Source organism: Pezoporus occidentalis, unplaced genomic scaffold, assembly GCF_034315485.1.
Source record: "Pezoporus occidentalis ecotype Australia unplaced genomic scaffold, CSIRO_AGI_Poc_V1 ctg28, whole genome shotgun sequence".
Taxonomy (NCBI): Eukaryota; Metazoa; Chordata; class Aves; order Psittaciformes; family Psittacidae; genus Pezoporus; species Pezoporus occidentalis.
Window position 1 is genome coordinate 2,177,108 of NW_026914718.1, and position 22,777 is coordinate 2,199,884.

Sequence of the window (22,777 nt, forward strand, 5' to 3'; positions counted from 1 at the left end):
CTAATTCATTCACTAGATTTGTACACTTCTTAGATTTAATTAAGTATTTCTAGGACAACAACAACACATAATATTGTAAGAACATCTCTTTGTACAAAAAAGTAAGCCAAGGCTACACTGAATAACTGATGACTTCTATTTTCACCTCCCCTCCCCCATATTAGCATAGAGTACTACCATAAACTTAAGAGTCTTAGTGAAATCAACTGCAGGTATTACATAAAGATAGTGACGGTTTTGCAATCAGTATGTAGAGACCTTCAGTCTTTTCAAAGAAAGCAAGGAATAAAGTAATTCAAAAATTGAAATTCAGGTATTTTCACAGAATTTTGCACTTAGGTTTTCTATTTTCATGACCAACTGAACACAGTGATAAGAAACTCTGTTTTGCAATATAACTTGTTTAGGAAAAAAAGAATAAAAAGTAGTACAGCATTATCATAACACATCTAACTGGAAAAGCTACAAAACCACAGATCTGAGAACCAACATAACAGTCAGTGAATTCTTGAATTCATGCAAAAAAGGGAAAAATACCTGCCTCAAGATGGGCAGCAAACTCCCCAGAGCCCTAATCTAACTCCTCTTTGAGTATCTGATGCCTACATATGCAGTATTATTCACTTACATATCAAATTTTGCCATCACAGTGGCACACTGCTTCAGCTGAATGCACACCTATGCTGTAGAAGCCAAACAGGTAGGAGGTGATCAAGCACCTTTTGCTTAGTGGCTGAAGCCCGGCCAAGTCTCCACCATACTCCTCATCTCCATGTGGCCTGTTCTGCAATTATCCCAGTGGTGGTCAAGGGATGAGCCGAGCTGAGAGGGAAGGTCTGGTCCCTTTCATCACTACCACAGGGCACCAGCTACTCATCTGCCTGAGCTCCACATGCTGAAGTCATGCCACAGACTGCAATTATCACCTCCTCCTGGCTTAGTCTTTGCAATACCAAAGCTCATTGCTAAAAACAAGAATACTGAAAAACTGCATAGCTAAAATGGGTCCGTAGTATAATAACCAAACTGTAAATTCTTTGGAAAATTTGATTTAGAATTGTTTTAACATAGTTCTCCTGACCAAACTGCCCATATGGAAAAAGGAAATGCAATCTCTGATTACGAACATGGAAGAACTGAAATTCTACTACATGGACTTAATTGAAGTGCATGGTACATCTGAGGAGATTATTTTTTTTCAGAATTTATAATGAAGACATTAGAAGTTATTAAATATGAAAATTAATTGATATTATTATTTTTTGTAAGGTTATAGGGTTGAATAATCATTCCTAATATTTTCCTAATTTGCTGTAGTTGTGGCTGTTGTGCCATATATATTCTTCAACTACGGATTCGGTTTTGACCAAATGCTACCTCCAATTATTCAGTGTCTGCCTGAATACAACAATCAGACAAATCAGTCTTCTGTGGGCAAACACTTTCTTGGCGAGTAAAAACTATGTATTTCCCCATCTCAATTAGCTGCTGTTTAAAAAAACCTCAGCACTTTAACTGCACCGAAATACGCAATGATTTTGCATCTCTTCATAGTGCACTGATTTCAAATTCTCAGTCAAAGCCTGGGGGGGTTGACTTTGCCAGCCTCTAAGCACCCACACATCTGCTAATTCACTCCTCTGTGATGGACCAGGGGAGAGAATAGGAAGAGTAAGAGTGAAAAATCACATGGGTCAAAATAAAGCTCAGCTTAGTAAATGAAGGGAGAAAAAAACCCAAAGAATCATTATTCCCTCAAGCACACCAATTACTCTCCAAGCAACTGCTAACTTGGAAGTCAGACCTCATTCTTTCTTCCTGTAGCCCAATTTTTTTATGCATGATGTTATATGGTATGGAATATACCTTTGGTCATTTTAGGTATACATTTCAATGTATATAAATACCTGAAGGGAGGTTGTAAAGAAGATGGAGCCAGGCTCTTTTCAGTGGTGCTCAGTATCAGGACCAGAGGCAATGGGCACACACTGAAACACAAAAGGTTGCCACTGAATATGACGAAACACTTTTTTACTGTGAGGGTGACGGAGCACTGGCACAGGCTGTCCAGAGAGGCTGTGGAGTCTCCCACTTTGGAGACTTCCCAAAAGACCATCTGCAAATGGTCCTGGGCAACCAGCTCTAGATAGCCTCACTTGAGCAGGGGGGCCAGACCAGATGACCTCCAGAGATCCCTTCCAACCCTTCTGTGAATCTACAATTCCATGAATGTTTGCTATTTCCCAGCATGTTTTTTAAAGAATTGCATCAATTCCTTAATTGATCTTTGTATGAATGCACATTAAAGAAAAGAAATCCCCAAAATTACAGTGCTTATGGAAAGGTATCAGACCACATGATTTTATACTGCATCTCTCCAAGCACTAGCCTGTGCATCATGATTTTTTTGTACAGCAAAGCAATGATGAAGACATTCTGGAAATGAGTACTGATCTGAGGCTATGATATTGCTCACTGATCACTGCTTCACTCAGTATTTCCTATCTTGTCATTTTCCCATAAATTACCTGAGGATGGGCTCTATGCTAATGCACACATCAGTAGAAATCAACCATTTGCATGAACCCGTATAAAAAACATTGTACCAGTGCTTCTGGCACTATCATTAATGTAAATTGCAACCTTCCTAATACCAGTTCTTATTTACAGCTGACAGGATGGAGGAATTAGCCATGTGTAGAGTCATTCCTGATGTAAATCACCATACTTAATGCTATTCCAAAAACATTTTCCAGCCAAAATATGCTGACCTGTGGCTCTGTTCCAGCATCAAATTCAAACAACAAACTAAAACATTGCCATAAAATAAATTGGAAGGACAGACTCTAACACAAATATTGAAGTGCCAGTACATGGGAAAGAATAATTTGGACTATGATGCACTTAATGCACTGACCAGATTAGAAAATGTTATCTCCTGTTCATAACATCACCAAATATAAGAGCAAGTAAAATAACAGGTTTCCTCTCATCCTTGTCATTACATATATTAGGATACGAAACCACTTCGATCCCCAAAGTCAAATAACAAGCCAAGAACTAAACTTAGCCCCTGATCCTTGAAAGCCAAACTCCCATTAGAGATGATGAAAAGACAGTCAGTTAATTGGAAAATAAGCAAGACTGTACTTTGTTACTTCATGTCAAAAGCATAAAGTTATCAACTGGCAGCATCACTTTTGGGTGACCACAGGATGAGGGTGGCTGTGTTCACTACAGGAAACTGTTTTCTTCTGAAATGTGGCATAAAACCTAAAATGTATTGTTTTATATTTTGCAATTCAATAATTCAGTTGTTCATTAGTAGTCATTCACTGTAAAATGCAGAACATGAAATAATCTGACCTGCAAAAGCTGACTTTACAAAACCAAATTTTTTCAAACATTTTTTCTCTTCATCCTTACTCCCAACATTCATCCAAGCAAAAATAAATAGCTCACACACTCCTATATCATCTGACATTGTAGGAGACCAGTGGGCTGGCTCGTTGGTAGCTTTAGCTAAACAGCCATGAAAGGTGATGGCAATGATGATGACTGCATTAAATGTAGCATATGCCCAGCAGGAAGCAGGCTGAGCCCATCAATTCATTTTATTTTGATAGCTGAACAGCCACACAGGAAAAAAAAAGAAAAACATTTTGGGGCACTACTGTTTTGGGTGGGAACTGAAGTGGTCAGACCTGGATGACAAACTCAGCACTCCAATGCTTTCAAGACTTCCTTTAGTAAAACCAGTAGTATTAAAAACCTTCAAACCTTACCTTCTTCAGTCAAAGGTTTTGAATTAAATTGGCACGTGCATTTAAATTAGAGATAATACTTAAAGTGAACAGCTGCCCTGGGTTGAACCCTCTAGCAAAGTCACCTCTTGGAATTTGCTTGCTCTATTTTTATTGGGATAATTTCACATCCGAGAGTGAAAAAAGTACCAACCTCCAGGAGTATGCAGAGATTTTTTAGTGCATCCCAGAGCAGAACCCAGCCTGCTTAAGGGGCTAATCCAATTTCAAAACCACTTTTGATTAGCACATGTTCCTAAAAGTGGCATGTGCCAGCGTGAAGTTTGATGTTGACCAGAGCAAATGTGAGTTTACTGTACTGTAAAATTCCTATGGTGTTTTCTAGGAAACTGTACAGCGCTTGGTTCTAAAACTCCACTGAATGAAAGCAACAGCACATCTTCTTTTCCTCTCACAGCCCAAGACATCTCCAGACACTCAAAGCCATTTTGTTCCCTTTCTGACCTACAGCTTGCTATGCATTTTCACAAGGCTTTGTTTTTAAAAATTAGCAAATCCCATCAAAATTAATCAAAACCTGAAAGTGACTTATGTTGCAAATGAACTTTTCATTATTCTTATTTCAAAGAAGTTACACTAGACGTGACTTTATGCAACTTCGAACTCTGAAGTACTAATTTTTCCAGTATCATGAAGCTACTCAAGAGTTTCTAGTATTCCACCTTTTTATCACCCTGCACCACCTCCACACTCTCTAGAATCCTTCCGTAGTGCTCTAATTTCCCGAAACCTAGCTAATATTAGCACAATTTCAATTAAACCAACTCCAATAAAAAGCCAAGTAATCAAGCTCAACAATGATCTCCTTAGTATATTTTAGTTGGCTGCCATAAGCCTTTCAGCTATCATATACAGAGTGATTTGGATTCGCCATCAACTCCTAAAAATGCACTAGATTACCCTCTTCCCAAGCAGCTTTTGAATTCCACCACCTCTACACAGCACTGCTGGTCTATTGTTTCTTTATCTCCACCTACTAAGCTCTGATCCTCTTTTACTGCTCTTCAAACCCTTGCCCACCTTCGTTTCGTAACTTTGAAAACAATATGAAGAATGATGTAAACAGAGAGAAGCAGAATCTCAAAACAAAATTTCATAGCTTGAAAAAATGACCAGTGCAAGCAATAAGTATCCCACAGGTGTGCATAAGGACTAGTCAGTTAGAAAGCAAGAAAGAGAGGGAGAAAGAATCATAGAATCACAGAATAGTCTGGGTTGGAAAGGACTCTAAGATCATTCAGTTCCAACCCCCTGCCATGGGCGGGGATGCCTCACACTAGACCACATCACCCAAGGTTCTGTCCAGCCTGGCCTTGAACACTGCCAGGGATGGAGCATTTACCGCTTCTCTGGGCACTGTTCCAGTGCCTCACCACCCTCACAGTAAAGAAGTAATCAAAACACACAAAAGGATGGACTTAAAAAGAGAAGGAAGGGAAAATAGGCGGAAAAATTAAAAAGCTAAAAATTAATGAAAACCAATCGTTTTCTTTAGTATTGACACTATGTATTAAAAAGTGTATTTTTTAATTTGCTTTTTTTTCCTTATAAAGTTTCTATTTAAAAGCTCAGGTATAGTTGAAAATTTCCAGTGTCTATTGTGAATTTTCCTGATCGCCTTTATTACCTATTTTGGGGGAATAAATAACTCTTAGAAATATTTGAACAAGCATTACTAACAAATTATGTATATAAAAAAGAAGTAGTATTTTGATTGGTTTGAAAATCTTATTGATAGTAAACCATATGAATGAACCATAGTAGCAATGTATAAAGGGAAAAACATGAAATAAATGTTAAGTTTTAATGCATAGAAAGAACATCACACAACAACAGAGCATTTCCCCTAAATGTTAAAATGGCCTATTTGTGTAAAAATCTATATCCCAGTAAAACTCAATCACCTGAAACAAACAAGAATTCCTGCTGCTGAAAATCCAGGGATTGCAATTTATATTTAAATCTGATACCGGTCTTTTGTAGGTTAGGCTTTTTAATAGAGAGCGATAATACTGCATTTTCATTAAAATAATGTAAAACCACAAAAATGACAAGTTTAGTCAGTAATACAGGAAGAACATGGGAAAGTTCCTGTGCAGCATTTACTGTAAACCTCTTCATCTCAGACTCTGGCCAAGTGTGGGCTGTTACTGCAGCCCTGCATATGTGCAGGCTCGCATACCTCGCATACCCCTCTGGCAATCAGTGGTGACACCAGTTTTGACATACTTCTGTCACATTATTTCTATAATAGATAATACACAGCAGAACAGAGCCCTGCTTTTTCCAGGATGACAGCAATCCCAATCATTACCATTCCTTAAATTCCTCTTTAAATAATAAATAATCCCTCTAAGTGGATTATTTAAGAGCCAGAGAGAAACAGAAAAGGTATCATGCTGTAACTTCCCTTCAACTTCAAAGAAACTTATTTCTTATTAATTACAGATTTTACCCTTTGATACAGACCTAGGCAAGCTATTGCTTGCTGTCTTAGATGAATTATTATACCAGGAACACACTTGCAAGATGTTCTGTGACTTGCAAACATGCTACTCCTTTAGTCTGTAGGATCGTGAGTGATTTACTAAAAGCTTCTGCAACGTGAAATACATTCTTCCTACAAGAATTATGCCTTTGTTGCCATTCTAAGCCACTTGCACATGAAAGATAGGATGTGCTCAACCATGTATGCCATTTACTTTCAGTTACTCCTGTTACACAACGTAAGGATGTCTTTTGTGGCTTTAGACAGGGTTTGTACCACCATCCAGCAGTGCTGAACAGAGCTAAGGGCTCCCAGTGTTCCCCACAGTCCTGATCCCAGGCAATACAAGTCCCAGCAGTCCTCACTGCAAAGAAAGGGTACTTTCTGGAGTGCTTTGCCACTCTGGCCTTTCTTTATTTCTCACTGGAGAATCTATCATATAACTCCCTGCCTACTCATGTCCATCCATTTAACTTGGAAGGGTATCCAGACACGCAGCAAACAGGGTGGTCAGGTTACTCAGGGCATACATACCTAGCCTGTATTTGGAGATCAAGGCTCTGAGGAGCAGTGCAAATGTTCCTGCTCTGAGCTGGATACTCAGTGTTACTCCCCCTTAGTTCCCAAACCGTTCGATCCTAGCGCCATGTATCTGAAGTTTGAAAACTATTCCTTCTTATTGAAACCAAAATACTTGATGAATCAAAGCACACCTTAAAATGTCTAAGAGAGTGGGGAGACTTATGAACACAAAAACATGACAACCTGAAAATGCCACTGTTTTTACTGATGAAATACAGAGGCAATTAGGAATAAAAGAACAGCTAAAAGGATGCTCACCACTCTACTCTGGTGAAATGCCATTAATAAGCAGTCTTAATACAGGAAATAGGACTTCAGTAAGGTCTGCATTGCTGCTATTATTGTTGCACTGCAATTAATCTGAGCGAAATCTCAAAGAACATCCTGAAGTAGGACAGAAATTATTTTACACTGTTTTGAATATGCTCAGCTTATTTATTCATGAGTTTGTCAGCAGGAAAGCATGGCTATTTTTCAGTCTTTGACAAAGAAGAGGAGCTATTCTATTGTCACTCCTCAGTCATAACTCCAAGCAAGGACTACAGAGTTTGGGAGACAGGGAAAAAGAAACCTGTAATAGACTGAATTGAATGGAATTTTACTGGGGTGGGGGGTGTTGCTTTTAAAATACAGATAGTGAGTTTCTGATTAACAGGTATATAATAAAAGGATTACTGAAATTAGCATGACATTCAAAAAACAATTCAAACTTTTTCTCTAAGCATTACTTGCATTACTTTGAATAAAAATGAATCTTGACAACAGTAATGCTATAAGCATTGGAATCGCTTATTATTTTTCTTGTGTTCACTGGAATCCATATACAATCCAAAACACCAACAGGCCACAGAGGATGCTGAATGATTTGACATAATAGGTAACTGGATTATCTTTCTTTTGTCCAGGTGTTTCTGTACAACACAAAACCTGCCTGGAAGTCCAAAGTAGACACTGACACTAGGATGCTGCATGCAAACACGGATCCATTACCTATGCAGTTCTCATTGATGTATATGCATATATTCACTTGCTCCGCTTTAATAATGAACCAAGACCCAACTAAGATCCATCTTAGATGTTCTGTGGGTAAAACCTTATCTGAGGAAAGACCTAATTTGCCCTTTACCAGACTTTCAGTTACCACTCATTATCTTTCTTTGGTTTTGCTGTGTTCATGTTTGCTGGTGTTACAGATTTCTTGTCCTTGAACAGACTTGGCCAGCAGGCCACAAATCAAGGTGCAGTACCAATTATAGCAAGAGTCAGGATGTTTTTGCTTCAGTGAAATGAAGCTTGCTCTCTGCTTAGCACGATAAATGATCTGCATTGATCATGAGGTTGTGGCCAGCAATCCTCTCAGCTCCTCAGGACCGCTACATTCAAACACACTTGGTACAGAAATCTTTAAGCAAATAAAACCAAACCCCAAATCCAAACAAAACAAAAACTCTCATTACTTCCAACTACCCAACATGTGGAGATTTTGTTAAGACACTTCTAGGTCTGTGGGTGAAGAACTGGCATATTGGTGCAGAGCAGCATCACAGATAAATTATCTCATATGTCTCACATTTTTTCTAGTCTCCTTGCAACTTCAGATTTTCTGAAAACGAAATTGGTTCAGTATCTCTTCCAAACATTCCTGCTGCTTGACACACTGCTTTGCAAAAGTATGATGAAAATGCAGTCCATGCCACCGGGGACAGATGATTAGAAATAAAAGCAGCTTTGATCTGTTATTCCTGTGTCACTCGGGACCAACACCACTGTAAATACTATTCAGTTTTTTTAAAAGTGTGTATGAAATCAGAATATGTTACAAATATCAGAGGTAGAGACACAATAAAACATCAAACAAGAATGAGTAAAGGGGAAAGGAAAAACAGGTAAAAAGAACTTCTGAGGTGGACTAATGTTAGCAGGAGGCAGATTACTAGTTCTGAATGTGATGGAAGACAAGATTCCATGTAATAGTATAGTATGTTCCAAGATACAAGTATTTTTGTGGATACAATTTTAGCTTGGTACAACAGATTCATTATGTATTATTCATCTACACAGGTGCTTTGCTAGGCATGTCATTTTAAAAATAGCTTGACAGATATTAAATATGTCTTGAACTTATCCCCATGACCTTAATAAAGCTGGGTTAAACCTCACTGTTAGTTGTGGAGTATATGTTTGCTGACTAGCAAAACAGTCCAGCTATTTTTGCAAAGCTGTATTGGGGTAGGCTTCCAGTAGAAAGCAAAATAATGGCTCTTTTCTCAAGTAACTGAGACTGCAGCATATACTAACCAGCTGCCACTTTCTGAAACTCAGAGTTCAGCAGCTAAGTTGGTAACTGATGCTGAATCCTTACCTGCTGCTTCTGAAATGCTGGACTGCATTTCAACCTTTGCATCTTTCTAGCAGCTCTATCTGCATCAGTGCACTGGCCAACAAACACCCAGATCTGAAGTTTAATTTCCACCATTACATATGGCAAGCATACTTTCATTTTTAGTTTTCCAATCTGCAGATCCATTTTTCATAGACCCATAGAACAGAATAGTTACGGTTGGAAAGGACCTTAAGATCATCTAGTTCTAACCCCCCCTTACATGGGCAGGGACACCATTTTCCAGAAACTTTGATAGTATTTTATTCCTATTCCTGTTAATCAAGAGAAATCTCTTTCCTACTCCTTATTCCAAGGATCTAATGAAGCTATCATGAATCATTTTTGCTGGCAACACAAATTCCTTGAAATAGAAGCCACTGTCTCTATGTCGTTTTTCATTACAATATGCCTATCTTACAGAAAATCAGACATTCATTAGTTTTTTTCATCTTCTCAAATCATACCAATTATTTCAAAAGAGACATTGAACAGGGCCTTGTTGAGTAATTTCTTCTAAAGAAGAAGTGATCAGTATCTGGAGGCCAACTCCTTCTGCATAAATACTTACATGTATATAGATTTCCACAAAGACATCTGTGGGTACATATGGTTTACGCCACAAGCATGTACAGGCATAAAAGCTCAAGGGGATAACACACTCTCCTCCCCCAGATTATAATGGCAGTGATGTTATGTGAACCTTACTTTAAAATATTTGGCTCTTCCTGCATAATCCCTTTAATCTTTAGTAAATCTCTGTCTTTATACACACCCAGGTTACGTTAGCTGGTCTGAGCGACACTGTTTTAACATCCACAAATGCATCTGGACAAAGCATGAAATCACTGAAGGTGACTCATGGAAAAAATGGGGTATGCTATAATGAAAATGGGGAAAAGTAGGGAAAATTAATGTAGAATTATTCACCAGGTGAAAAGGGGAAACTACTTCAGGTGCTTGGTTTCAGAAAAAACTCAGAAAAAACATTTTAATACACTGATTTGATAAATAACATTGTGCATAAAAAAGTACAGTAAACCATATGCAAGCATACTCCTGAAATAATATGTATTTTGGGCTGTTCATACCTCAAATAGACATGTTAGTGATCACACTACATCCATTCTCAAGTTCATATGCATTCTGCTGTGTTCCAGAGGTTTATCTGATAAACTCACTATGAAGAAAGTGTGATATAGGGGGTGGGATCTGATAGCATTACTAGCAACAAAAAACAGTTCTTACAAGGCAGTTACAACACTTCCCAGCTCCAAACATCAGCTAAGGGCTGTTTAAAGTGGCCCCTGAGAAACAGAAAGTCTTTCCAAATGCAAAACCTAATACAGAAGACAGCTCAACGCACCAGACTGTCAGCTGGGAAAGCTCCAGTTAGAATTTAGGAAAGCCTAACTACAACCTTTAGATAACTGGTAAACGTCACAGCATCGAGAACTGAAATGGTATCATCTCATCAATGAAAACATGGCAAGCAATGTTTCAGTAAAAGCTGAGCACTTTTCTTATAAGGCAATGCGGGGCAATGAAGAAAAGGCCAAGAGAAGTCGAAGCATATTAGGGAATGGAGTTCTGCCTTACAATCCTTTTGGTTTATGCACTGGAAAGTGCCATCTCCTCTCAACTGCACGTTTAGTTTGATTCTTCATACTGCAGTTGATGACACGCATTCATCTCGGGAATGGGGATGAAACAAGAAACACTGGACATTTTTACTGCATATCTGAATAAGGAAAAATACTCAGGGTAATGTGAATGCAACTAGGATGCAGGTGACAGTGAAATTCTTGTCAAGACATGCAATGATATATCAATCTAGATCCATTCTGTCTGTGAAATTAGTAAACTCATCTGTTTTGGTCATTCATCAAGAAAGATGACTTTTCCCCAGAACAGCCTGTGTTCATGGAGAAACAACGTCTGTGAGTGTTTCTGTGAAAACAATAACCATGAATGGTTTTAAACAGTTCTATAAAATGGGGTTCAGTACAAACAGAAGAGGCAATTATTGCCTTCCTCTATTTTCTTTTTAAGAAATAAAGACGGTTAATCTTTTCCCATAATAAGCAGAGCACAGTCACTGAGGGGGTATGAGAAACAACCAGTTTGGAACATTCGGCTATAACTGCAAACTTAAAACTCAAATGCACCACTTTTACTTATAAAGTCATAGCAAGGAAACCAGGACTCACCACACTGCAGTTACACTTTCTTTAGAGGACTTTTAATGTTCACAAAGCTCTTATCAGCTGCTATTATTACTAACAAAGCAACATGCAGCCTTTTACATTTAGTACTACTAGATTAAGTCTAATTCCTACACAACAGCAAAGATGACTTGGAAAATCAGAGAAACAAGCTCACCAGCTAAAAGAATGCTGAAGTGAAACTAAGAGATTCAGTGATCACAGAATCAAAACATCTCAAAGGAATAGTTTAGAGACAAGCAAAGCTGCAGCATGAAACCAAGACACGAGAAAAGGGTGTATTAATCATCAAGTGGAAAAAAAGACCTCTTAACTAACCATTTATCTACCTAACAATTAGCTAGGAGGGTTGCTATGTATTTCATCAGAAACATTTAACCTATGAATTTATATCTGCTTCACTTTTATGGCAACATGACAATGACTAAGGAAAAAAAGGAATCTCTGAAAGCTGTTGATTTCCACTTCTAGGACACAAACATGTACATCAGAGCAGAGCAAGGACATTGCTCCTGCCACCCTTCTGCTTGAAAAAAATCACTAGAAATTGAAATCAGTTTTTCTAGAACATTGACAAAGAAGAAGGGATCAATCAGTAAGTTTCTTTGAGGCTGGACAAGACTCATGAAAGCCTAAGGCATATTTTCTGAAAGAATATTGAGAATGGAATGCTAAAGCCCGAGCAAGTTTTGGAGCAGCTTCCATTTATCAGTCGGACTGCAGAAATCCCATTCCTCTCTCAGGCTCTTTTAGAAAACTCTTCTTAAGCAGGAATTATACCTATAACTGGCACTCTAGATCAGTTAATGCCTAGTGATGTGAAAATTAATATAGTGAACTCTGATTTGGATGGATCCTTAGGAAATACACCATATTGCTATTTTTGTTTTTATCTCAGTCTACCCATATATCTTATTTACTACTAGTATTACAATTGCTTTACTGTAACTAAAACAACCAAACAGCAAATGAAGTTTTCTATTTTACCTGTTAAACTCCTGAATTCATGATGCTGGTGTCTCATTTCCTCCAAAGACAAACAGGCATGAAACACTACCTCATGCACTGCAGTAACTCTGCTTTATGCTTTTCATATGCTGCCTGCAGGCACAGTGAATAGGAATAGGAATAAAAATTGGAACACAACACCAAGAGATCTTATTCTGCTCTCTGTATCTATGCTTTTAGCTCCCATATTCTGATTATTTGTTACAGCTCCTACAGCTCTGGGAAATGACAGACTCACAGATATTGTGAACACAGCAGCCTACCTCCCTTCAGGGCCTCAATTCCCAGGGTGAAGGGAAGAATGGCAGAACCAGTATGCTGTCCCCTCCCCATTGCAGAGGCTGAGATCAGTGGCCCATGGAGAATTTCATACTGAGGAAGTCACAAGCAAGTGTTATTAGGAAGTCTAATGACAACCCTGGATGAAGATACAATTTTATTCACTAACATCCTGCATTCTAGGAGTATACTGTATTACTGTCCTCTATATCACTTAGTTTCTTACAGCAAAGAAGGGAAGCTTCTTCCCATTAAAGCAAACTGGTTCTATATCCTTCATTGCCTCTTTTCCTTCTTGTTAATAAGTGGACACAAAAGAACTTTCTTCTACCTCAAGTTCCTGTCTGGAAATGAGGAAAATGTCCTGTACTTCCCATACCAAATGGAAAATGTATGGGTATCAAGAACTTGGAAAACAGCCAGCTTTCTGCATATCCTCAGTACTAAACATATCATTAGCTTATCAAAAATGAAAGTTTCCAAAGAAACAAGAAGTGGATATGAGAAATGTAAAGGTAAAAGAGCAAAACAGAACAAAAAGTCTGGTGTTGGGTTTTGTTTGGTTACCCGTGCCACACCGCCCCCTCCCAAATTTCCATTTACATGCATGCTATTATTAAGTTGCAATTATAATTCATGGGCTTAGGATTTCATTCATTTATCTATTAACAATAGATATTAACATTCATTTATCTATTAACAAAAATAGTTACTTGGATTGCCAAGATGAAGCCTCTATCGTGCTAATAACTGCATATTTGCACAGGAATTCCTGTTCTAAATATCACATCTAATTAAACAATACAGACAACAAAAAAATCAGACTCATGTTGAGTGAACTGGAAAGAAACATTAAAAATCCAAACTAAATAAAGTCATAGAGGAAATTGTACCAGTCAGGAACTGAACAGAGATCTCCTCAGTATGTAGTTAATTGACACAGACTGCAGGCTCCCTGCTTGAAAATGGCTTCCCCAGGAACTTCCAGTGTACCTCTAGTTTTATTGGGTTTTGTGAGACTCCAGTAGAGATGTGCTTGCTTTTTTTCTTCCCACCAAGCTATCCTAACTAATTTTGGCTTTCTGATGATAGTCTGACACATTTAAACAAGGAGAATCTAACACCGTGTCTAACCGATGAGCTTTCTATGCACATTATCTCCAGCTCCATCCCCAAGGAAATTCGCCCTCTGAATACCTGCCCAAAGATACATCCATAGACTACTTTTTGAAAGATATGCAAGCAGGGAGCTTGTATCCATCAGCAGAATCTAATCACAACGCTTCTAGTTCTGAACATGATTCAGGATCCTATCTATACATTAAGTCCCGAGAAAGAAGAAATAATTTTCCACTTTGCAGAGTCTCTGTGCTATGCTAAATTAAGCAAAATAATAGCAATGGAGACAAACCATGCATTAGGAATGGTTCAAAAACAGCAGGGAGGAGGGAGAGGAGTAACAAGCATTACAGTATCTATTAACTAACAGAATGCTTATGGAAATAAGGATAAGATGCACATGCATTTCAAATGAATCCTTATCTATAGCACCATAAGAAAATACAGCAAAATAAATTTGTCAGGGGAAACAGCTTAAAGCATAACTCTGTAAGCATCCAGCCATTAGTTTCATCTGAAGTGCATCTGATTTCTTTTATCACAATGAACTCATTTCACAATTAAAAAAAAATGTATTCTATATTCGCACTTATAACCCTGTCTTCGTTAAGTCCAATGTCAAATGCTATCATACTCAATTAGAGCATAAATATAGGTGCATAGTAAAAGAGTTTCTAAATCCAAATTTCTTCTTTATGTGCTCTTTTACTGATTCTGGAACAACTAATACTTTTGCCTTCAACAGTTACAGATAAGACTTGTTGAGGAGGCACATACGGCAAGCAGTACCAGAACTGTTTTCTTCCAGTAAAGCTACACAGTGGAAGGAGAGACCTATAATGAATCTACTTGTAGGTAATCATGTATCAGATTTCTCACACAACTGCATCACTGACCATGTCAATCTCTACAATGTGTAAAGCACCTGATTACCCAAAATATTCTGTGTTTAAAAAACTGTTTCAGAGATATTAGTGGGAAAATTCCAACGCTCATTCAACCAGTGCTCTTGCTGACCGTAGCATATGAAAACTGACAACCAGAAAACCAAGATGAAGTTCAAAGCAATTTTTCAATGCCTCTATTGATTAAACTTTCAAAGCTACCCTGCTTACCAAAAGCTTCCTGCTTTGTGAAGCAACAGATCTGAGACAGATTCATGGTGCAACAAAACTCATTTTAGTAGTAAGCAAACAGGCAAAATTTCTTAAGAAAGTATTTTCAACCATTAAGCTCTTTGTGAAATTCAGTGAAGGAGAACAAAGGAGTATGTTCACTTAATGGACTGGTCTAACAGCAATACCTGATGAATAGTTCAACTAAAGTTCTTTAATACCATTTTTGACTGATCCTCCGTTCTCAGCCTACCTGGTGTATTCAGCAACCGGGACATCTTGCAAGAATAGGAGATGAACTGCTCACAGTATTCAGCACTACTGGTAATGGCAGAAATCTGGTCCATCGTCGCACTGTAGTTGAGCTGCAGTACAGATAACTGTACTCCCACAGAAGTCTGCACTGGCAGATCATGGTACACAGTTGTCCATACTTTATCCTCTGAAAGAGAGAGGAAAAATACAAGGATTGGTGAAAAACAGACAGTGGAACTGAATCAAATAAATCCAGGCCTTTGACAGAAGACAAAAATGTCCTACAAGGTAGTAGGGAAAAAGGGTATTGCATGTGGAAAGTCATCATGAGAGAGTACAGTTCCAGCAACCATGAACTGATCACAGGAAGAAACCTTGACTGCCTTTGCAGTTTTGACAGCCAATACACAGTGCGAGGAGACTTCCTTGAGCAACTGATGCTAATAGTGACGTATGGTACTAATAAGGACTAGCTTTAATCAGAAATTGATTAGAAGGACACAAGGTTGAGGCACTAAAGACGAGCTACTGTAACAACAGGGATGTGCCATTCTGCGATTGCACCGTTTAGTGATTAATACTGAAAACACTGCAGTTTATGAAGGTTTCCACACTTTTAACTCCAGGTGTGTTCCTAGGGTACACCAAAACTAATGCTTATTGAGACTGGAATATTTTACAATAGCAGCACCAGATGACCTCATTGATTGTGGTTATGGTATGGATAGCAACATAAGATACAATAGCAGTAGGAGACAATGGAAATAGGGCTTCTGCTTAGTTGTGAAAAATCAAAAGGAAAGCAGAAGGACAATCGTATTTTGCTGATAAGAGGCACAGCAGCACCGGCTGTATCTCAACACTTCCCACAGCCTCATGCACATGCAAAAAACTGTGCAATACACAGCCCACAACAGACCCTGTATTCACTACATTGCTTTAAATTGCCAAACAGCAAATCGCTAGAAGTGTTACTACCGTTTGTCAGTAGCTACCAGAGGAGATTTAAGATAAGATACCATAATAATAAAGCAACACGCTCCACACTCCTTTTGTTGGAGGATTTGTGGGAGTTGCAAGGTAGTTTAGAAAGGAAATAAAGAAAAGGCACAGAAATTTTACTGTTACAGACCAACCACTACTTTTTCTTAGACAGACATTCCACAGAACCAAAATGAAAGGAAAATATAAATACCTGAGAGTTTCAGAATTAAAACAATGAAGATTCAGTTAATGTTAGAGATAACTTTTTTCCTGTAACAGTACTATTGTATCACTTGGGTATGAAGAACTTTTAAATTCAAGCTGACTAGCTACCAGTGTAAGCAAGCACTGTTTCAGCTGATACTTACTACTCACATTGTCCACCTCAAGATAGCTCAGGACTGAAACAGGTTAATCCTCCTTTATAAATGAAACACACAAGTTTTTCTTTTTTTCTATAATTACCCTTAAACAGATCACCACAGAGCACTCTAGAAGTGCAGCAGGCTTTGTCACTGGTCTTTATCATGTATTGATCTTCCACATTTTAAGTTGTTTCTCTTTTAACTTTTCTTTCTGTTGTTTTACATACTTCTACTACTGAGGGCCAAGTCAAAGAAACGTTTCTTTGAACAGGAAATGCATAATTTTAGGAAGCATTTAAGAGTCTATCCTCATGCCTTGAACTGACTTGCTAAAAAGCCCTGTTTTCCAGATGAGCCAGCCAGGCCTTTGCCCCAGATGGTTCAGCTGTTTCTGTACAGCCACATCACTGACCACAGTCATCCTTCCATGGATGGGGAGATGAAACATGCCATGCTGCTAACTTTGAAAAACCAGATTCTCCAAGGGAATCCTCAGGCAGTCTCAAAGAATACTAATTCACCTGACAGATGTGCCTTACAGCAATAAACCCCATAAAATGTAGTACATAGCAGTATGTTTTCAATTCCTCTATCTAAATCTCATGCCTGTTCATACACATCTCTGGGTCATCCCAAAACTTATGGCCTGATATAGCGTGGTTCAGTACCTTAACTACATGAAACTCCTGTCATCAACTGAGGCATACTCAGAAGTGCTTCAGTACTTCTTCACCAAGTTCTCAGCAAAGTGCTTACGTACACTGATGAGTTCTGGGCGTGATCCAGAGTAAAGTTACCTTTCAATGCCACAGTTATCTCCAAGACTCTGCACTCCACCCTATTTTCCAGTCTTAATTTTCACTGCATAGTGTCAGGCTATTTTGGATTAAAAGGAAGCATGTGGACGCATGTGTTTGTAACCGATACAGTGCAATTCTCTCTAATCAAATGTTCAGAGATAAGGTAAGCAGAGCAGACAACAACTCCGCAGGGAGTACACATCACTAGCCAAATGCGATGAAATTCAGCAGGTGATGCAAGATGGTTATTATGTTAATATTCATATCTTTAGTCCAAAGCTCTGTATCAAACTATACTATTCTTGCACCAGGAAAGGAAGCAATTTTTACAAAAAAGGGAGGGGAAAGAAAGAAGTGGCATTCCTATTGCTGTATAGCTTTAGTATCACTCCAGGTACCAAGGAAAAAATCGTAATTGTCATCTGTCACATTACGCAGAGAACATAACATAGCTTTGTTAAAAGCCTCAGATGGAAGTTTACTGCAGCTTCATTTTCAAGAAAGGATTGATTACACAGTCACTGACAGCAATGTCTCACTTCTGGCAGAAAATGCTGGACATGTAAGAACCCTAATGTGTTAGTACGGCATGCATTATGCCAGTTAGTCTCATCTGGAATGAGAAAAAATTCCTAGACTAGCTATTAAGAAGCCATAGGAATGTTATTAGCAATAGGAGCTGTCTTCAGCATTATGTTTGTGAAGGGTACTCCTTTTGGATACTGGATTTTATTTAATGCAGCCCTGACGCTTCCCCCCCCAGTGAGGGAGTTGCAGGCTTCTGCATTGCATACCATATGAAAGAAGACAGAAACACCTTTGTGTCAGTCAAACACATCCCCTGAACAACTTCAGGATCTTCCTGTTGAAGTGCAAGCACTACTAATAGAGAAAAGATGGTTACACCTTGCAACATATCTTTTTATACACATGTGCATTAGGTCAATAAGGGTTTCTAAAAGAGCATCTCGATCTCTTCCTGCTGTCTAGAAGATGATGGCAGATTGGTTAGGGTATACCTGACCAGCTACTGGAAGGAAACAATAGCTCCCACTACACCTCCACCTTACCTTGTTTACAGACTGGCTCAAATGACTGATCACAGAATCACAGAATGGTCTGGGTTGGAAAGGACCTTAAATTTCAACCTCCTGCCATGGGCACGGATGCCTCACACTAGACCATCTTGCCAAGGCTCTGTCCAGCCTGACTGATGAGCACTTGATTGTAGCAAAGAAGAATTTACCGGCTTAGCAGTGCACAGAGCACTTCCACTGTCAAGCCTGAAATCAGTTTTGTCAGACACGCATAGGATAATAAGCAAAGGATGCACAGAGGCTGCCAGTTTCTTGACATTCAGCAAACTGGCTCATCCAAAATCTGGAAGAAGAAAGGTCTGTGCCTGGAGCGTGGAGGAAAAGTTGTGGCTGACATAAAGGAAGGAAGGAAGCTCCTTGTCTGGGTGGGGGATTTCACACTCTTCATACGTTTTTCTGATTTAACTAAAAAGCCCTGCCATGATGCATGGACCGAGAAATCTGGAATGACAGGGTCTTCCTTCAGCCAGAAAAGCATACAGACAGTGTAACATGGACACAGCTGAAAACTCACCTCCCCTTAACACCAAGAGCAGACTCCTGCATCTCATACAGTTATACCACTGGGAACAGCCTTAAGATGTATGGAAAGACTTAAAGGAGAAAGTTGCCAGGCAAGAATCACAACCTTGTGTTGTGTGCTGATTACAAACTTCTAGCTTAACAATAATGCAAACTTCTCAGAAACTGCTTGTTACTTGAGACCATTCTTCAGAAAGATTTAATCAGTAACCTGCCTGAAGCCAACTTCCCTTAAAGAGAAGGTAACACAGATAATTCATACTATCTCAAAACCTGTATCATCACCTTTTATGGAATAATTCCCATGCAGCTGAGAAAAGAATGTAGTAGTCATAGTTAATGTATCAAAATCTCCAAGAAGAGCTACCTCTCAATTTCTGTCAATAGTACACAGAAATCTTATTTAAGGTACACAAAACTGAAAAATCTATCCTAGGTAACCGTAATGTGATATATAATCCTGGCAATTACAGTCACCACAGCCTGGCAGTGTTCAAGGCCAGGTTGGACAGAGCCTTGGGCGACATGATCTAGTGTGAGATGACCCTGCCCATGGGAGGGGGTTGGAACTAGGTGATCTTGAAGTCCTTTCCAACCCAACCCTTTCTGTGATTCTATGATTCCCCTAATACACTGGCAATTATTTTAAGAAAGCATAACATATGGCTACTTCTAACAAGTGTTTAGAGACAATTCGTTGTCCATCAGAGCTGTGTATATGACTTCTGAACAGCCAAACACACCTATAAGAAGCAGACATCATTTAATTATAATGCCGTTGAATAGCATCATCTGCAAAATACTGTATATGCTTATTACCTTTTTCATTAAAAACTATATTAAAATGAATACATGTTGAGATTAGTTAATTTAAGGCTAATATGGCTTCTCATAATATTTCTTTATTGCAGACACGGTAACAGGAAGTTAAAAGCTAGTGTTTAAAGGGATATTAAGTATGTTCTAATTACAAAAAATGCAGTAATACTACAGAGAAGGGCAATGGAATTTTGGTAAAAGACATGGGAGTCAAACAAAAAAGTACACAGTGAAAATCTTCATGTTACTGTACAACTTGTGCTTATGGTCAATCTCACATCATGAGCTCATACAAGCCAGGAGACTTCTCAATTGTGACGTAGTTTAAGGAGCTAGGCTGGATAGTAACAACACTGATATGACAAGAGTTACTTGACTGGCTGACCTGACTTCAGAATAGATTATACAATCATAAATAGGTAAAGCATCATTGCCAATTGGATTAACTGGATTCAGCTTCTGCCCAAAGTTAATCCTATGCACAGATTTCAATTAATTTCAGATACACTGAAATTCTGAGCATTTGCATTATTCCATTATTAATTTATTCTAAGACAGACTGATTTTGTAAAAGATCATTTAAAGCCCCAAACACTTCTTAGCCCCACTGCAAGAGAATTACTTACTTGCGAAGTCTTAGAAAAGGAATTCTGCCACTGAGAATGAGTGCTATAAATTTGGAATGGATCCACTACACTTTCCTTATAAACAATATTGTTGAATACTAGTTTTAGGTGGAGAACAGAATTTAATCTTTTGTAGCAAGATGAACCAGGAAAGTAATGCATACATTAGGCTGACACTGGCTTTCCCACCGGAGGATGGAGTACCAACACAAGCTAACTGCTACACGTCAGGAAAATAAGGCTCTCCCAGATGAGCAGTTCTTTGTTCAGATGTATTTCTTCTTAGCTCTTTTTTAATGTTACATAGGTATTCCAGTCGTACAGGAAAATAGATATGAAAAATGTTTCTTCCATTATTTTGTTTCTAGCAGTAAAGAGGGAGCCTAATTTTCTTTGAACAGAATGCAGAAAACCAGTAGCCACAGACTCTTAACAGAATTCATAATGGTTTTCACTAAGAAGACTCTAATTAGATCCAAACTGCTACAACATTTGATACAATTATAAAGCAAATAGGCTCCCTGTAATTTACTCTGTACATTACTCTATGGAAGCACTTCATCTTCCACTGACAGAAGTTAAATTAATTAATCTCACTATAAGAATTACTTCAAAACCCCAAAAAAGCAAAATGACCACCTGTTTCCTCAAAAGGAAATAGAAGTGCCATGATTTGCTGAAAACACCTTTCAATTGCAATGACTTACGTACAAGTCCTGCCTACCTACTAGCTGTTCTTCACTAATAAAAAGTGAAATGGTTGACTTAGGAATTAATTAAATAATAATTATTATTAATGATCCACTATCAAAAAGTAAAACTTCAAAATTTCCTTGATGATCAGCTATTCAAATGATTGAATCAAGTATTAACTTAAGTGATTTTTCCACTTCAGACTCAACTCACGGTGATGTCACTATCTTCCAAATGCTTATTCTCTCCTGTTCCTGAATTTTCCTCATTCATCTGCTTAAGGCTCTCTCAAGCAAGAAAACTGGCTTCCGACAAGCAAATCAAGTAATCTTCGGTTATGATGTTTAACTGGAAATAACTTTGGAAAATAAACTTCAGAAAACATAATGCATGAATTCGACAGGTCTGAACATGGCTTTTTAACTTCCACTTTAATTTACAGTTAGTTATCACTGTTACTTCTGGGGGGGGCGTGACAGGGCATCAGACACCATTTTATTTGGTAATTTAAAGGAATCAGAAACCAGTTTTATTTCTCAGAAAAGATCATTCTCTGTCTGAAAGAAATCAGTGGCTTCTTTGATGGATGCACTTTCATGACCTAAAATCTGGCTGACAGCCTTGATAAATTTTATCTGGTATAGATTTCATCATACTCAACCACACACTGGTTCCCAGTTGAAGTCCCAGAGAAGGCTGTTTTGAGAAAGCCTGAGCACATCAAATAATTCCTATTCCTTTGATGACTGTCACTATTTACAAGTCCAAAAGGAAAGACTGCAAGTGCACACCAATATTCATAGTGTGCTCTGTCCATCAGCCACAGGCAAAATGGACAGGCTAGGAATTTTAACCCTCAAGCTGAGGGCACTTTTTCTAGATGGCTGTCTCTGGATCACAACATAGTAATGGCTAATTACTTTTTGTACAAAATGTTGCTGGTTGACAATAGTTCTGCCCCAAGTCTCTTCCTTGGCACGTGTGCTTGGCATGAACTTGTAGGAAGACAAGCATGGGTAAGTAATCTATACTCATGACCATCTCGACACTGCTGATACCTCCCCTCTGTGTCTTCTTTAAACAGTGTGCATTTAGCATTCAGATCACATAGAAGGAAGGGATAGTCAGCTGAAACATAAATGTAAGGCAATACTTACGACAAAGACGGGGGAAACCATTTCAGAATATAACAAAAATTACATCCATCTCCATCTGCTGCTGGGTGCTCTGCATTTGTTGTTGAGAACTGATGCCCGTGGGCCCTATTGGATTTCTAACTACTGTTTAACAACTGCATTGCATCAACATTTAGGAATGTGTTTCCCTCACACATGTCAGCCTGGAGTTAGCTCTTTACTAGACATCATGATTTTTACCATCAGCAGTGCATTTGTCACTTCAAATTAGATTACTGCAATGTGTTCTACAATATGCTGCACTACAAATCACTCAAGACATCATATGAGACAGCCCATTGAAAAGTGGACTGCCTTCTAGGGAGGATAAATATCACAATTGTAATCATCTTGTATTACGAGATCTCCAATTTTATTTTTGGTAAGAACATAACTGGTAGTTCAATTTCTGGAGAATTGT

At 38.4% G+C, this 22,777-nt stretch overlaps 1 protein-coding gene across 6 annotated transcripts in view; it reads right to left on the minus strand.

Annotated features, from left to right (window-relative positions):
• Positions 1 to 22,777, minus strand: part of CNTNAP2 (contactin associated protein 2) — a 1,014,729-nt gene that overhangs the window by 272,487 nt on the left and 719,465 nt on the right. For all 6 annotated transcript variants that reach the window (XM_062625371.1, XM_062625372.1, XM_062625373.1 and 3 more), the window contains one exon: positions 15,274 to 15,462. In XM_062625371.1, coding sequence (XP_062481355.1) covers positions 15,274 to 15,462 — 189 coding nt within the window. The remainder of the gene's footprint in view (positions 1 to 15,273; positions 15,463 to 22,777) is intronic.